The 18,235-nt window shown below is 44.7% G+C and overlaps 1 protein-coding gene across 2 annotated transcripts in view; it reads right to left on the bottom strand.

The window, feature by feature from the left end:
• The window catches only part of CLDN18 (claudin 18), a 92,351-nt gene that overhangs the window by 58,537 nt on the left and 15,579 nt on the right, over positions 1-18,235 (bottom strand). Inside the window, exon 1 of one of the 2 annotated variants that reach the window (XM_085634321.1) lies at positions 4,676-5,002. The exons of the other annotated variant lie outside the window; for it this stretch is intronic. Coding sequence (XP_085490447.1) covers positions 4,676-4,895 — 220 coding nt within the window. The 5' untranslated portion in view covers positions 4,896-5,002. Of the gene's footprint in view, positions 1-4,675; positions 5,003-18,235 lie in introns of those variants that run through there. 2 annotated transcript variants of the gene reach the window in all.

Here is an 18,235-nt window from a genome sequence, read left to right on the forward strand (position 1 = left end):
AAAACTCAGCCCTGTAGAGTAAGCAGTAGATCTTGACATGGAACTGCAGCCATTTCCTTTTTTACCAAACAGAACCTCGTTTAACCTTTCTCGTTGCTGAATTACCCAGCGGCACAGAAACCGTCCAAAGACTGCCACCTACTGGTGACATGAATGCAGATCACATGAACACCATGATGAACGTGCTGCTGAGCGCGACTGCCTTTTGAAGCTGTCTCTTTGACACACGCAGTAGAAATCGGCTTGTGTGATACGACATGAAAGAAAACGCTGAAAGACCTGACTGTGCTACTGCTTGCACCGAGACTTCAACGCGCCTCTCCGCTTGACGGGGCGCCTTTCACAATATTTAACAAGCATTGGTCGCGGGGAATGCAAAGTGGGAGAGAGAGGCGGAGGGAGTTGTGTGCACGCGCGCGCGCTGGCAAACATGCGAGTGGTGCGCGCGCAGCAGCGCCCAAAGTGAAAGTAATCAGAAAGCTGGCAGCTGGGCACGTTCACGCTCGCATGAACGCAAGCATTAGTCCGGCAAAAGCCGTTGGGAAGCACTTTTAAAACCCACTTACTAAAAGTCGAGCAACAGCGCATGCGCTGCTGTAGGCTCGACCTAAAAATAAGGCAAAAAAATAATATTTCTCTTACGCCTGTTTTTCAGTGGTTTTAGTTCTTGGCCCTGCCTCAGATTTACAGATCCTTGTAAATCTAGGGCAGCGAAAAAAAGCAATGGGTGTTGTGGAGGAACGCCTATGGCAACACCCATTGCACGTCCCTTTCATGCAGATTTCTGCATGAAACGGAACAATATTTACAAATTGGCCTTAAGCCATGCAAAAGGACTTACCGCCGCTTTGTAAATATGGCGCAGGGCACTGCGCCACCGGATCATCGTAAAAGTGACGTTCCGGTGGCGCTATCCCCCTGTAGATATGCGCCAAAATTTGCTCCATTTGCCTGCATGATTTTCACCAGATGCTACTTAGTTAAAATCATGTCGTGAACCCCTGCAAGGGAAGAGTGCAAATAACTATTAGGTTACTCTAGCCTAATTACATGTAATTGTGCTAATTTATCAATATGCTTGTTACGAGAAATTCACAAAATTATGCTATCTTGCCGCATAAGGTGGAGCAGTGCTTACAACCAGAGAGTGGCTATTGTTTCTGACACCTGGAGTTTTGGTGCTTTTTTTAGCACAGAGTGCGTCCTCTCATTCAAAATGGATACAATGATGAATTTTGCACTAAATTGTTGCGGTAAATGCGGATTTGCATTTGAGGTAATTTCAAAATATTTCACGTTATTTTTTGCTGAATTTCACATAATTGCGCCAGAGCAAATTACACAATAAAGCGAGCCCCTCTGTCGTATCTTGGTAGGAAATGGACACCACAGCGCTACTGCACACATGAAAAATATCAAACCATTTATAAGAACACAACTGGCAAGAACTGAGTGTCTGAATGCAAGAATGCAAAAGGCAGTGAGTCAGGCTTGGGAAGTCCACACACGCTTATCAGTTAGCCGCGACCAACTTCTTGAGTCTGAAAGAGGCCAATCCCACCTTATCTCTTTCAGCTCAGGCTACCATTTATTCTCTTAATCATGGCCAGGTTGGGCCCTTTGACTATTCATCGTGAAATAATGCAGAGGTGATAAGGCTTATCAGAGTTGAACCCAGCCCATTCGGTGTTGTCCCCACCAGTTTAAGAAAGCAAACAGCAGTTCCTGGACCCGCCTGCCCACTATCTGCTCTTAGCTAAGGTGGACGGCTCAGGTGAAGGGTTGTGTTCAAAAGTGCTGGAGAAACTGTTAGAAGTGTTTCAGCAACTGAATGTGGGGTACCAGGTAATTTGCATCGTTTGGATGCCAGTGAGGGATCCTTTCGAGGAAGAAGGCTCTATGTGTGTGGGTTGTGGTTTCCATACCGGGGTCTTACCACCAAGAGGGATTCAGGATCTTGGAAGCTTGGGGTCCTCAAGAGTGCACCTCAAATGTGTCTTAAAGTAAACATTAGACTCCCAAAGGTGTAGTACTGAAATCAATAGGAAAAGAGACCTAATTGCACCATGCCCTTAAAGCAAGGAATACATCCCTAATTTCACATGAAATGGAAGGTATGGCCTCCAATACTTGGCCACAAGCCAATCTCTTGGTATAATGTAGTCTCTGGAAAAAGAGTGGTAAATGCAGATGTGGACTCACGGGGACTCAATCTATGGGTTTTGGTCTTAAATAGGTCTAACAAAGCCACTCTTTAAGACTTGCCTAAGGAGGATCAGTGGCGACCCCTCATACTTAGAAATTCCAATTAAAACCATAAATTGAAAGTAAATGGTGAAACATTAAAACTGCCTAAATTGATCACATAAATATATATGGCCTTATACCTCACCCTATTTCTCAAGTTGTTGGGTTGGTTACTGGTCCATTGAATAACCTACTTCAAGTTTATCTGATCCACAGAGCAGAAAACTGGGTAAAATACTAGGCCCGCCTTGGAAACACATGAGGTAAAAGATAAAAAAACAACTGATAATAAGATTTTTTTTTTTTGTATTGTGCTTAGTCTTGCAGATTTACCAATTTGTAGCTCTAAAGATAAGTTACCATTACATCCTTTCTATGTAAACCTCTATGAGTTTCTGTCTACAAGTACATTTCAGCTCCTTGGGTAAAGAAGAATAGCATCCGCTCAGGCTCCTAAAAGCTGTCATATCCTCAAGAAAAGGATTTTAGACAAGTGGTTTATTCACTTGTGCTACTGAGCCTTGGCTATGGAAACTCTAACTCATATGGATCACTGACCTACCGCTATCTGCTCACACAACAGCCTCACAGGAGAAGAAAAGTATCCACGAGAGAGCCTACATTACCCATAAGGCAATCCACTCTGGAACCCCAAAACTATCCTGCTCAGAAACAGGCCATCACTGGTGGCCAGCGCCATCTTGGAAGCAGACACATCTGTCTTCTTACAAGCCACTAACTGAAGCAATCTTTCTCAGGGATTACCCGCACAACCAGGAACTCCACCCCACTTCCTATCAGGAGAACCGCTTCTTACGATTTCTTGAAAACATGAATTAAAATGGCTGTTGTTCCAATGCCATTTGCCACCCTTAGGTAATCAAAAAAGTGTCAAGTTCAATCCACTCTGGAAAGTCTGAAATCCTGTAAATTAAGGGTGAGATCCTCATGTTTATTCACAGTTTTGATTATTCTCTGACCCTCCTGATTCCCTTTCATGCTTTAAGCCAATTTTATATGCAGTCAACTTTATGTCCGCATAACATGCAATACCCAAGCTGACAACCTTCATTGTATTTTGCAATATTCTCATTACTCTATTTGTACTTCTTTTTTTCTATATAGATCTCTCCCACCATCCGTAATTTGTTTACCACTGTGTTTGCTCTGTGCTATATAAAACGAATAAACAAAAACGTATTTTGTAATGCCTTGGTAAACTTCCAAATAAGAACTTCAAGAGGATAAACAATAGCTATGTGGGTGGGCATTACAGATAAGCAATATTTTTGATGCGGCTAAAATCTTTTACTTATAACAGGTTACTCTTAATAGAGAGAGAGAGAGAGAGAGAGAGAGAGAGAGAGAGATCAATAGTGGACAGGTGTCAGGGAGGAGGAGGGGGAGAGGAAACAAGATGGTGGAAAGTGAGGTAGAAAATGATTACGCGACACTAGGAAAGAGAATCATCAAAGATAGAATGTTAATAAATATAAAGACAGCTACATGGTTATATGAACACATGTGTTGAAAAAGGAGAGACGGAGAGGGAGAGAAAAGAAAAGGAGAAGAAAGACAGGAATGAAAAAGAAGAGGGATAAAATGAGAAGAAAAACAGAGGGAGGTTGCGAGTGAGAGTGACAAAATTAGAACACGGATGCAGATTTGTCCTCATTTAGAGGCGAGTGAGGGGATATAAAGAATAGCAAAAGATGAAGAACGAGCATAAATCATACAGGAGAAAATAGATGCGAGGGGGATAAAAAAGGCAGAGAGGGGCATTCAAATAGAGGGAGTTTTAGGTTTAAGGGCACATGAAAAGAAGGAAGACGATTATATATTTACAGAGAGAGAAGAACATTGGCAGGGGGGGAGAGCAAGCAAGGCTGGTCCCTTTTGCCCCTTTGGATGCATTGAAAAATAGCTAATGTTGTTAGGCTCGTTGAAGGTGTATTATGGCTTTACTGTGGTCACCATGAGCAATACAATCAGTAATCCTGCCATAAGGGCTGACTACCAGGACATACTTCATGGTTAAAATGATATGCCAAAATACCACAGAGCACCCTATGCATAGACAGCTGCCAGAATCTACCATTCCAGTTCCCCAAGACTACAAAGTGAACGTAACCACAGCAGGTATACATTGGCTTTTCCAACTTTGCAATTGCAAAATACTAAAATATATTTTTACCACCCTTAATTTTCTCTTCTCAAAAAATTGCTCTTTGTTAATAGCAGCTTGCTTCCAAAAGCAAATACTCCATCTGCTATTATTTTAATACCCCATACTAAGCTTTTTAAATCACATTGATTTTCATTTGTCGGTGGTCAATGTCCACGTCACAGTAGGTCCTCATAAACCTAATTTATCTTGCATGCTGCTGACACCTTAGAACCCTGCATGTTATTGATGCCAAGCTCCTACCTGGAAGCCCCAGGATGGTGAAGTATGGCCGGCACTCGGTGAATCCTGAAGTCTGCCTCACGCAGCTCCTCCACAGCCCCTGGTACAGGAAGGTGGATGTCACTGGATTATCATAGAGGTCTTGGGTGCTCCACATGTCGATTCCTGTGGCGGCGATAATACCAGCAAACCCAATGCTGGACACCACGAAGCCCAGGGTCTGGCACATGGTCACTGACATGTCTGTTCTTTGCGAGCAGCAAGCACAAGTCAGAAACTGGAGTCTGGAGAATGCAAATGGCCACCTTGGCTTTACCTCTGGAAGGGCAACTATGCTTATCACCAGTTCTCCTTTCCGCGGCTCTGTTTATTCACTCTGTTTTCATAAGATAATACAGTTTCGGCCTCAGCTGGGATTTTTTTCTGGTTGCTTAGTTTCGCCAGATCCCTTTTGTCCCCTACTGGCCTATCACAAGCGTGCATATCCTCTCAGTCTCATGATGGTGTATTACTATGTCATCAACCGAGAGCTGCTGACATGTGTGGATTTTTCGGTTTCGCTCTTGGTTTGCCCACCTCTTTACTCGCCAACCTTAGATAACACTTAAGCCAACAGGAAACAAGGTGCATGACATAAACAGGGGCATCTAATGGGAGCGGCGTATCATAATATGACCAATACAAGGATTATGGCACCAGAGAAGAAATGCAAAGTCCAATAGTAATGGTGGTTGGCCACATTTCAGGAGTGGTTTTCTAACGTTTTTGGATTGCTAGGATCCAACTTATGTCTAGAAGCAGTTTGTGCTCCTAAGGGTCACAACATGAGAGAGACTAACTTTGAATCAGTGATTCAAAAATTGTCTTCCACGCCTGCTCGCTCGTTTGTTTGAGTTCTAGATGATTGTTATTTCTCTTTCTAGACCGATGTAGGTTTATATTGTTAAACCTTTTGCTTAGCATCCTAAGAATTTCTCCCTGAAACTACAGCTAATGTGAAAGCCAATATCTTAAATTACAGAACAATCTCAGAGGTTCAGAGTCTACTACATCCACTGTGGATGAGATGGAACATCATGGTGATATTTAACATGGCTGCAATAATAAATGCAATCTATGTGTATGACACAACTTGTCACATTGTAAATCATTATCACCTACAATATAATGAGGAACAGCCATTTGTTCCCAGCCTACGCTGACTACAGAAGTCTTATTCAATGATGCATTCTGAATCATGGAGCCTCAAGAAGTTAATTTCTCCTCCCCTATCTTAATGCCCCAGCTACATGTCTCATGTTGATAAAAAAGTACTTTATAATACTGAAAATTAGAATCATTCATTTTGTGTGCTAGTCCACAAAAGGCCCTCAAGCTGATATGATTCAGGAAACCACAATTCTCTTGAAACCAAAGCAAGAGAAAATTCAATGTTATTGTGTGTCCAACACTTAATACGTGTATAGTACAATCTGGTTAGGCAGCATGAGCAGGATAGGTAAAACCAAGCAATTCACATTTTGCAAGGTTTCTTGTGGGCCTTTTAGAGGCATGCGAAAAGGCACAAGGGACTGTGCAAGGTTCTATAAATCTCCATCTGTATGGAGATATGTAAATATTTGTCTGTGGCTGATTGATATTCTGTTGTGAATTTTGAGCCAACCTGATGTGTTTGAGTGTATGTGATTGTCTGTTGCTGGAAAAGTCTGGGGTTTCATATCACTATGTCTAATTGGTTTATGTTGAGGCTCTCAGAATGAGGTACACAGGTTGATGGCTGTGCAGATGCCCAGAACAGATTAGATTAGAAACTTTATTCAGTTTGGACTCTGTACTCTTTGTCAAGCCCAAATGTGTTTCTGCTTGTTTCATTGAAAAGGTCTGATTTGTTTCTAGTGACTTTGAGTTGGTGCCCTATTTTTCTGCTTTGGAGTTACAGAATACATAGGCCGAATACTACATCAGGCTAAGTCTATCTGTTATATCCAGTGCATCCATGGGACTTAATGGTCTCTGAAGGGTTTCTGAGAGATGTGTTGAGCCTTCAAACTATCACCCACAACACTACTCTTGCTCATTGATTGGAAATCAACCAGAAGTCGCCTGTTATGACATGGCTCGCTGGAACTGGACCCTACCTACGATCACGCAGAGATACCTTGGCATAGAACATGGCTAGCATGTTAAGTGGAAGCACAAGGATATATCCACCACTGCCTGTCACAATCAGTATGTGAGATAGCATAGTAGCCAAAAGCATCATCAGAACTGAAAATATGTGCTCCATTGTCTCATCACCCACCCAAAGACCCCAGACTATTTCACACATAAAGCCTTAAGTAATAAAGCGATCCAGGTGCAATGCCAGATTCCTAAATAGCTTTGGGAGGATGTAGATCCAGGGTCTATCAACCAGCTACAATAGAGCGGACAAATTGTTTGAGTTCCCTGTCCATTCAGCCAAAGCCCTTCGTCCTCCACAGGATGATAAACACCCTTGAGATGAGGCTGGTAAAGGAAAACTTCAGTCCCCTAGCCACGTCATTACTGAAGCCAAGTTCTACCCCTCCCTCCAGATGTTGATCAGCACTGCACCATTTACACGAGCCAGAAAGACGCCTCACGTCATCTTCTTGTACACTTCCTTGCTTGATGTGTCCCATTCAGAAGCAGCAGAAGGAGATTAAAGGATAGGGGTGCAGTCAGGCCAAACATTGAAGGAACTCAGATGCATGGGGTATTCAGTGGAAGCTGTCATACGTGCATCCACCTCATAGTCATGATCAATCACAATGTCTTTAAAAGAAAGTTTTTCAATCCAAATCAACATGTGGTAGTGAGGTGAGAATTACACTGGGGCAAAATGACCCACTGAAGATCCCTGAACTATTCAGAGCTCCATAGAGTAGATCACAAGAAGAGGCTCCCCATTTATAAAAGAAGGGCACAACAGGCAGGGTCTAATGTGGCAAGACCTGCTGGTGGATAATCACCAGGAGACATTAAGGGGATGAAAATAAATCAGAAGTAGAGGGAAGTTCAGCGGTTGAAAGTCCCAAAGTCCGATCAGTCTTCCAGGTGTCATAGTTGTATTATTGTGACCAATGGGACCTAATAGATTCACAGTGTGGGATCATTAGACTTACAGTGGGACTCAAGACTCCAAAAGACATTATTAAATATAGGGGCAGACACACCTCTGCAGATCACCCAGGGGTGTTTAGGGGTTCACATATGATTGGGCCCTTTAAACCAGTCTTAAAATCAGTGGCTGTGCAGACAAGGCTTACTCAATCAAATTCGAGAGAGATACATGTCACACCTAGACCATTAGTTCTGGATCAACAGAAAAGCTTAAACTAGCCTTGTAGCTGACTGGCATGGACGTCATTTAGGGGTCTCCAGAGGTCACAGCTGTGACCCCTTGCTTCCTCTTTATGAACCCCGGCACTATCCTTCCGACCCCTTGCTCTGATCCCATCAGGAACACAGATTTTAAAAAGACTCCTCTACATGAGGCTTGTTTTACTTCCATTCCAACCCTTGCCTCTCTTTTTCACTTTCGCTTAGCAGGTGCATTTCATTTTTAATTTTGAAAGCGTTCACTTGTGGGATACATTCAAAATAAAAAAAGAAACACTTCTGCAATATAAATGTGAGAACTGACAGAGGTAAGAGGGTCTTCAGCAGCTCCATTAGATGCTGTAATACATCATTTTACCTACTAATTTTTCAAAGGTCTGGTTGAAAGCGGACAGCGCAGCCCATACAGCTTATTGCCATTTACAGTAAAGGTTGAATACAGTTGAAAGAAAAATCGCCTCTTTCTTACCCAGCCCTAAATCACTAACATAAGTCAACAATAGGATTTTAGAATGTTCCTTTGTTTGATGACATCTGTGGGGATTTTTAAATCTGTCGTACTGCACCATTCACTGGGATCTCCCTTTAATGTTTATAATTGTCAGCGGGCTGCTCTTTGCACAGTAAAAAGTGCACTTCAGAGACAAAGAACATGAGGTGTCATTTTCCGTAATGTCACCAAGGTGAAAGCTTGGATGATGTCATTTCCTGTGATGTCGTTGCGATCTAAGATAATGCAAGTTCACTTCCTGTTTATGTAATTGGGTGTCATGTGACCTGTGATGTCATTGCTACTACCCCTGGCAATTTGGTGAATTGACATGCACGCTGACTGAGCTCTGAGTCTTTTCCCTCCTAGTGACGGGCCACACAAACTGACCAACACCATCCAAGCCTCAATCCTCGTGTCAAGGACTACCCCAAAATCAAAGAGCCACATGAGGAAACCAATTAACGGACATTAAAGCATCCTTAAAAATGGCAACTATTGCAACCCCCAAAAGGCTCACTGAGAAACTGAAAATATCCACATCACCTGAAAAAGGAAACTCCACTTCCAAATGACACTAATCACTAGTTAATCACTATTGTGCCCAAATTAGTAAAAAATGCGTCACCAGAGAGCCTCTGATGAAATGCTATGCATGACTAAATGAAAGGTTTGACGCACCTTCAAGTGGTCCTAAGACTTGAAATGTATGTATAAAATATGCATAACCAACCCTGTAACAAAAGGCATCATTATCCACCATATGTCTCGAGAAGAAGGCAGATATTTAAACCACCCAATCAAACATAAAGATACTCTTGGGAAATCCTGGGATGATTAACGACCTGAAGCAGGACCAATCCATCCCGGAGACTAAAACTGTGGGCTTGATCAGCATTACTGTTTGATTTTTCGTTTCTCATGACCTTCGCATCTCCATCATTTTAGTTTTTATTTATTTTATTTTACTTGTTTCTTCTCACACTGAAAATGAATGGTTATTTTGTTTTCAAACTCATATAATATCACATCGTCCTTTCATACCCACTTCTCGTTTACACACAGACACGTTAACTGAATGCCAAATAAACCCAAAATGTGAGTTGTCAGTGGGATTAAAATTGGCAGGATTGGTATCCGCCTGGGGGTACATGGTAAATGATTTAAGTATTGAACACATGGCAAGGCTTTAGAAATCCAGCTCTCAGCCCAACTCTTAGACAGGTATGGGAACAAATTGGTGAAGCTGCAACAAGCCATGAAATGATACAAAACCTCTGCAAATATGCCAGTGTCCCTGCCCGGATCTGGGAATTGATGCTATTGAATCACATTTCATATACTAGCATATCTCAAATTGGAAAAAGATGTGTCCTTGTTGTGCGATTTCAGTAGAATGAATGGATGATTACTTTTCTAGGACAAATCAGAGGCATGATTTACTGACACCAAATTCTTGGATAAATCAGCAACTAAACGACAGCAACAAACCATGGCATAACAGCTTTGCTTTGCCTGCAATAGTTAGCTGGTTTGGCTACCTACAAAACTTGTGATTTTTCATGGACCGGTCAATTCTGAATTTTGGCTGTTAATATTCTGTTTCATTTTTAGGTCTCGCCTGACCCAGCGCATGCGCTGGTCTGGCGAGACTTATTGAGAGGGCTCCAAAAAGTGCTACCAGGCCAGCCTAGAGCTACAGTGCATGTGCGCGGGCGCGCGCGCCGCGCTTGACGCAATTACTTTCATTTTTGCGGCCGCACGGCCACTTGGCATAGCCAATAGGTCTCGCTTTTGGGACTTTATAAGTATTTAGTTATGCAACTGTTGCATGGCTAAACACTTATAAGGTCTCAAAGGCGAGACCTATTGGCTATGCCAATGCTTGTTATGGAGGGAGCCGAGAGGTGAATTGGGATGGGGGAGGGGGGGTCACTCAAACCTAGTAAAAGTGGTGACATTGGGTAATCAGTAGCGAGAAGGACAAGAACGTTTGCTAGCAATAGGAAGAAAACAGGAACAGAGGAGGGAAAACAGCCTCGAGTGCGGGAGCCTCCGATACAATAAAGAAGAAATCCTGAGCGGCGGGACAGGAGGGCAGCGAGGAGCAGGGGTGGGGCTCAGCAAGGAAAATAAAATGAAGGTCATGTGTGAAGCTGCCTCATCAACTGCAAAAGGAAAGGCCAAGGGTCAATTTTACACCAACGAGAGGACCAAGCGTGGGGGGAGGGGCAGCAATGTGTTACTGGAGTGAGGAGGAGCAACTAGGAGAGGGACTGAAGGTGGGAAAGACAGGGTTTTCAAACCCCCAGCCAAAGTATATATGTGCCGGAGAGTGGAGATAGGTGTGGGGCCAGCACGAAGGGGAGGGTCACTCGGCGGGAGCCTGGAGTCAGGAAGAGCTCTATAACCCCGTAGCAGGGTAACAGGTATATGAGTGGGGAGGGAGGGATTCAGTGGGAGAGGAGCAGGGGAGTGGATGCTGCTGACAATGGATAGCAGCAGAAGGGAGGGGACAGATGGATAGGGATATTAACCCCGGCTTGCTGGACCTTACTTTTGCATTTCAGGAGCATCAGGTACACGGGCAGACAGATTCAGGAGCGTCGCATACGGCTCACAGACCCCGAGGGGAAGTGATAGCAAGGTCTAGTACGGCCAGCTGGATACCGGCAAGGGACGGTTACAATGCTGCCACACGAAGATTTGGGGTGGCCTCAGCAGTGCTCCAACCTGAATGGCTCTATGTGGCTACTGGGTCAAAAGGAAGGACGATTGGGCAGTAGGAGAGAAGGACTGGTCCAGGGGGACATACTGTGGCCCACTGGTATCAAGCTAGAGGTAACGAGAGGGTAATTCAGAAAGGCCGGGAAAGTTCAGAGACACTGGAAGAGGTGCATACAGGGTCATGGGAAGTGGGAGACGACATGATGCTGGACTATGACGAAAAGAGCCTGGAAGAGGGCGAAATAGTAGAACCGGAAAGGTGGGGACAAAATAGTGCATGAGGGGGTGTCCCCGTAACAGGTTTGTGCCTAGTTTGTTGCAGGAGGGACAGAAAATAGAAGGATACCTTGCACAAACTGACATTATGCGAGCCCCTCATGACTAGTTAGCCGGCTGCATCCAGTGTGGAGGCCGACCTTGATGGTAGGTAAGGGCAGTGGGGAAAGTGGGTTTCAGGGTCATGGAAAGGAAAAAGTGTCAGCAGGGTTGACAATGGGGGGGCGATGAGGATAATAGAAATTATATGAATGAAATGTAAAGGAGACTTGTATAGCGCGTAGCTACCCGGAGGCCTCCCAGCACTGGGCATGACTAGTGATCAGAGACAAAGAGACTTAGGGGAACAGAAGTGCTTTCAGTTGTTTTCAGAAAACAAGGTGGCTGGGTTCCCTGCGGAGATGAAGCAGCAGAGCGTTCCAAAGTTTGGCTGCATTAAGAGAAAATAGTCGGCCACCGCTTCCAGCCCTCCTAATTCGTGGGGCTTCAATTAAGTGAGGTTCGTCTGAGCAGAGTTTCCTACTCGCTTTGTAGGGGTGGATCATGGTCGAGATTAATGGTGGCACGTTCCCCTGCAGGGACTTGTGGGTGATACAGAGGGCCTTAAAGCTGAATCTTTCTTTCACTGGCAGCCAGTGAAAAGAGCGAAGAGAGGGTTTAGCTGAAAGGCGCTTTGACATTCCCAACAGTAGTCTGGCCGCGCAGTTTTGGACAGTTAGCAGTTTAGTGATTACTGCGATCGGGGCTCCCAAGTGAAGTGCATTTCCATAGTCTATCCTTGTGAGTATCAGTGATTGGACTAGGATTTTCTTGGCTTGGGGAGGAAGGAGAGGAAGCACTTTTCTGGCCATTCTAAGCAGGCCAAATCAGGTGGCGACTGTCTTCCTCTCTTGTGCCTTAAATGTCAGTTTCTGGTCTAGCCAGATACCTAGACTCTTTATTTCGGTCTTGGGGACCGGGACTGGGCCCATGCATGCTGGCCACATGGTCCATAGTGTCACGTTTGAGGGTTTGCCCAGGATCATGATCTCGGTCTTTTCCCCATTAAGCTTCAGGTGAGATGCCCCCATCCACTTAGAGACTTCAGTTAGGCATGCGACAAGGGCCTTAGGCTGCTGCGTTGTTTGGTTGAGTGCCACGACCAGTTGGGTGTCGTCGGCATAAGTCACCATATGGATGCCAAAAGGGGCCACGATTGCCGCCAGAGGGGTCATATATACATTAAAAAGGGTTGGGCTCAGCGATGAGCCCCGAGGGACACCACACAACAGAGGCAAGGTTTTGAAACTTATGTAGAAAGATATGCCTCAGGAAAGGTTTGTATGTGAAGGATACTGTGGTGGGTACTGAGACACAGGTGACTAGACAGAAGAAAGGGTAAGGGACAGCACAAGAAGTAGAGGGAGAGACACCACAGGCACGGACGGCAGATAATAGGGGTGAGTGAGAAAAGATGCAACCAAACAAGAAAGACAAAAACGTGGAAGAAAAGGACAAAACAGGGGTGCAAGGGAAGGAGGCAAAATAAAGTAAAGAAATGAAACTAAAGACATTAACTTATATAGGATTCACAAAGCCACTGGGAATTTACCTCATTTTAGCCACTAAAGAGAAAATATAGAAAGGGGAGTACGCAGAGATGTTAAAATTGCCCCACAGAAATATACAGGCAAAAGAAGGAAGAAGTTCAATTGTCTAAACAGCACAGGGTGCCGACGACAAAATTAAATTGGACTGCTGCTTTCTTGATTCTCGCGAGTGTATATTGCAAAAAATACCCAGAGAGGTGCGTGTCATTGTTAAAATACATGGATGTGATGAGGTTAGCACAGATCACATACGGGGGTATGCCTGGGCACATTATGATAAGGAATTCAGTGCATGGTTAGCTTGAGACCCTCTGGCCATATGGGGGAGATCATTATAGATCTAGATCAGCAGACTATGGGTTCAGTTAAGTTTGGGAAAACCATCTTTATGGCAAGCGGTCTCCCATTAGTATACCGGCCCTTTCAAACCTGCCCCACTTGCGGGGACTGAGGACCACCAGGGAGGAGTGCAGGGATCCCATTGGGATTCTAACAAAGGTCTCTGCACGAGAAAATATTGTAGATTCCGACATGAATGTTCTAAGTGTGCAGGATGACGTACAATGCTTCAGGGTGGGTAATAGCGGGCAAGGACAGCAGGCAGGGCAATTGAACCAGCATAACAGCATGTACAACAGACAGCTGGGGAATCAGGCATCATGGTGCTGGGGAGGGCATAGAGCATAGGGGAACATGGGCATAGGCTCATACTCCAATTAAAACGCAATGGCTAGATGCATGGCTAGCGTACTACCCCAGCAGTGACAATGACATTTCTTAAGCCAAAGCTTTCGGTATGGTTTCAGATTTGGGTACAAGGGACTGAGGTACAGCAGCTAGGCAGAGAACTTAAGGTCAGCGCATTTACATAAGCTGGTGGTGAGGGAAAAACTGCTAAAAGAAGTATGGGAGGAAATAATGGAGGGGCCATTCACTACATGCCCGATGACAAATTTGATCATTTCAATTATTGTATTGGGGTGGTTCCGAAGAAGGAAACAGGTCAGTTTTAATTGATACAACACTTGTCTTGGCCCAACGGAGCTTCCATCCATGATTTTACATCAGAGGAATTAACATCAATGTCATATCCATCTGTGGATGTAGCCAGGGACCTGGTTGAAAGAGTGGAAGAGGGGGCACAGCTTGCAAAGTGTGACATAAAATCGGCCTTTCGGCTATTGCTGGTGCATCTAAATGATTTTCAGCTATTGGGAATTCATTTCGAACGATACATTTTTGTTGACAAAGCGTTATGTATAGGGTGTTCCATATCTTGTGCCCTGTTTGAACGTTTTAGCTCATTTTTGCAGTGGGTGTTTACATGGCTAACAGACAAGGATGAGGTGACACACTACCTTGACGACTTCTTCCTGGTGATCAAACCCGGTTCAACAGACTGTTAACAGCAGTTGACGAGGTTTTAAGAGTTCAGGGGTGTATTAGGAGTGCCTAGCACCAGGGAAGACACAAGGTCCATGCACAATTTTGTCGTTTCTGGGGATCGAATTGGATTCAGCGACAATGGAGGTGCGCCTACCGACAGACAAAATAGTGCACATGCAGATGTTGCTGGATGATATGTTGTCAAAACCAAAAGGCACAGTCAGGGAGGTACAGGTTCTGTAAGGACATCTGAATTCTGCAGGAAGAGTAGTAAGGACAGGGAGGACTTTTTGTAGAAGACTAAGCATGTCTTTAGCAGGGCTCTCGCTACAGCACCACCATATGCGTTTGTCCGCAGGGACAAAGGAAGACCTACGCATGTGGTGCAGGTTTTCGGAAGCATTTTATGGTATCCCAATGATGGCACCTAAAGAATGGGATGTACAAATATACTCTGATCCTGCAGGGGCTAGCGGTTTTGGATTATACTGGCAAGGTAGGTGGTGTGCAGAAAAGTGGCCAGGGCACTGGAAACATGGGGACAGGAGCATTGCCTTGCTGGAATTGTTTCTTTTAGTTGTTGCAGTCACACTTTGGGGACAGGAAATGGAACATAGGAAGGGCACTTTCAGGGTAGATAACATAGCAGTGGTAAACTTGGTCAAAAAACAGACAGCCAGGGATCAGCAGGTATTTAAACTGCTGCTGGTTTTCGTAATGGATTGTATGAGACATGATAATGCACTACAGGATAGACAAATGGCAGGGGTGGACAATGACATTGCTGATTCTTTGTCACATTCACAGTGGGAGAGGTTCCATAGGCTGGTCGGGGAGGCAGACAAGGTAAAGACAACAGTGCTGGTGGGGATGTGGCCCATAGGTTAAAAAGGATGCTGTGGTTGGTGGTAGGGTCCCTGGTGGTATCCACTAGGGATTCATACAGTCAGGCTTGGCAGGAGTTTCTAGACGGTGGAGCTCAGAAGAGGTCAGAAGTTTGGGCCAGGGAAGAAGATGTAGTTCAATTTATCTTGAGGTTGATTGACAAACGGTTATTCAGGACTACGATTGCAGGAAAACTGGCAGGGAATGCCTTCATGGGCAAGCTGTTCCGGGGTAATACTCCATCTGTGGTTGAGCTGGGCAGACCATGCTAGTAGGTTGGGCAAGGGAAGCAGGTAACAGGTTACCGGTCAGGAGGCCAGTGTCAAGGGAACTTTTAAGTAGCATTTTGGAAGTATTACCAGAGATATGCTAAGGGAGTGGGGAAACAGTATTTGTTTCCAGACTGATTTGGATGTTCTTTGCAGCATTTAGGGTGTCAGAGCTCTTGCGCAGAAAAGGAGTTCCATGTTTGGATTGGTATGAAGTGGGGGTAGTAGAAGGGAATTAAATAGTTTAGAGTTGAAATGAAGGCACATTTAAAACAGATCAAAGATGTAAGGGAAAAACAGTGTTGCTAAAGTCTTGTTCTGAGGCAGGCCTGTGCCCAGTCCAGTGGAGTCTTAAACTGAGGAAAATCAGGGATTCCAGTTTTGGGGCGCTAATTCTCGAGATAATGGGGAGCTGGTGAAGCCCCTGATAAATTTGGAACTAACTCGTTCAGGATCAGGGTGGCCACGCAACGGATGCAGCGCAACAGGGATGGGGAAGGGATAGGATACTGCACTTGGGGCAGTGGCTGTCGGACTGCTTTCGATGGTATTCTAGGCTGTGGACTCAAGGGTAGTGATGAAATGTAAGTTTGCTTGGTCCTCACATATGTATCTTTTTAAGTGCAGTGGCAGGGCTAGAAGAGGCAGAATTGTCTATCTGGGTACTAGGACACTTGCTTGTGAAATGGGCCGAAAGGCAAGAATTGCAGAAGGGTAAAGGTCTAAATCTTGGGCTCAATGACTCTTTCTTTAAGGTCTCTTGGCACGGAAAAGTTGTGATGCGTTGGCACGAATTGATAGCCTTTTTGAACAATTTGTTGAAGCATCCGACTTGTCCAGATGTGTTAATATTACATTTAGAGGAAAACTATTTGGTTGCATGTAAAGGTTTAGCATTGCTGAAGCCGATAAAGAGGGACTTAATAGAAATCAGACACCAGTGGTCTGGATGTTTCGTTATGTGGACGGAATTTATTCCACGGAGGTATTGGAGGGGGCGGACAGGCCCTCCACCATGGATAAAGTGAGGAGAAAAATCAACGGAGACATGAGGGTATTCTGTAGGGGTGGCTGTTTTGGTAGGGTAGAACACTCAGAGTTGAAGTATGGGGCAGTAGATTTCTTTAGAGGAGACGAGGTACCTTTGTCTTGCTTCGGGATGGAGATGTATTTGATACAAGTGAAGGAGGCATTGGATAGGGCACTGAACCTAAGAAGATACGATAGCTCTTCCTAATAGGGGGTTAGAAATGTATGGGAAGAGGAAGTACCTTTCCGAGTGGCGGTTGGCAGCTACTTTTTACATGGTTACAGGTTAAGATTCAGGTTGTGACCAAGTTACACCGGGAGGAAGCAACAAATGAGAAGTTAAGATATAAGATACTTAGACAGGTAGATGCTAATAGAAGTAGGTAAAAGGTTTCAGAAGTTAAAGTTCAGCAGTTACAGACAGAGTAGGACTCAAACAGTTACAAGGAAAGGATCTAAAAGGGGTGAGAATGTTAGGGAGGAAGTGGAAGTAGGAGAACAAATGTATAGTGAGATTTAGATTTGTGAGGCAAAGGCTTAGGTTTACCGTTAGGATGTGCTCCTGTCTTCAATAAAGTGGCCTTTTTCACACATAATGAATGTGCTTGTGGTCTCTGCTGCGCCCTTTGTGTCCAAGGATACATTTTACGTCAGAACTGCAAATTGCTAAGGGAGTGTAAAAGCTTTTCAGAATAAATCAATTGAAGAACTTCCAAGGCTGAATCCCCTGCTGTCCCTTTTCATGCACAGAATAATGCGACCAAACGACAAATGTACCTCTGGTGTACAGAGTTTGTGCGTCAGATAAGCTTGCCCCAAACATTCTTTGCTCTCCCTTTTTAGGTCTTGACTGAGCCAGTGCGCATGCGCTGCACTGCAAGTCTTTTTGTAAGGGCTTCAAGCTTTACTCAGTACTTTTCACACGCTCGTGCATTTTGTCGGTGCATTTTTCCTATTGGGCTTTGCGTGCAAAGACTGCACGCAATTGGGCAAATGCGGGTGCATGTCCCGCCTTTCCCAAGAAATGTATCCGCCCAGGCCTACTACTTGTGGTTACGAGCCAGGGCGCGCAGTGTGCCATCTGTTATCTGTCAGATGTCACACGAGCATGCGCTCCACGCAGCTCACATGTTAGTGACTTGTTTTATATATCCTCCCATCCCACCTGCCCCTGATTTCTCACTTTGCCTTCCTTTCGCTCTCACTGACCGAATCGCTTTTTAATAAATAGTTCAGTTTAGTTTCTCAATCCACTGCCTCCCCGTAAGGTGCATTTGAGTTGTAACTTTGGCATTTGCATGGATGCCTGTCGCATTCACTTCTTTTTCCTCTTGTTCATCAACTGGGCTTTACCTGCCCCCGCCCTCTTATTCCTGCCTCTTCACTCTTCGCTTGAAGCCCGTGATCTTTCCACATTGAGGACAAGGCAATGGAGCAGTGCTGAGAAGTGCCGGTACTCGCCCTTTCCAACTAAAGACGTACCGGGCAGTATGTGCCCATTTAAAGCACTGGCGCCGCCTTTTTTAGTAGTTCGGTGACAACCAGTGCGTAATTTGTGCCGGTGGTT

Source organism: Triturus cristatus, chromosome 11 (assembly GCF_964204655.1).
Source record: "Triturus cristatus chromosome 11, aTriCri1.1, whole genome shotgun sequence".
Lineage (NCBI taxonomy): Eukaryota > Metazoa > Chordata > Amphibia > Caudata > Salamandridae > Triturus > Triturus cristatus.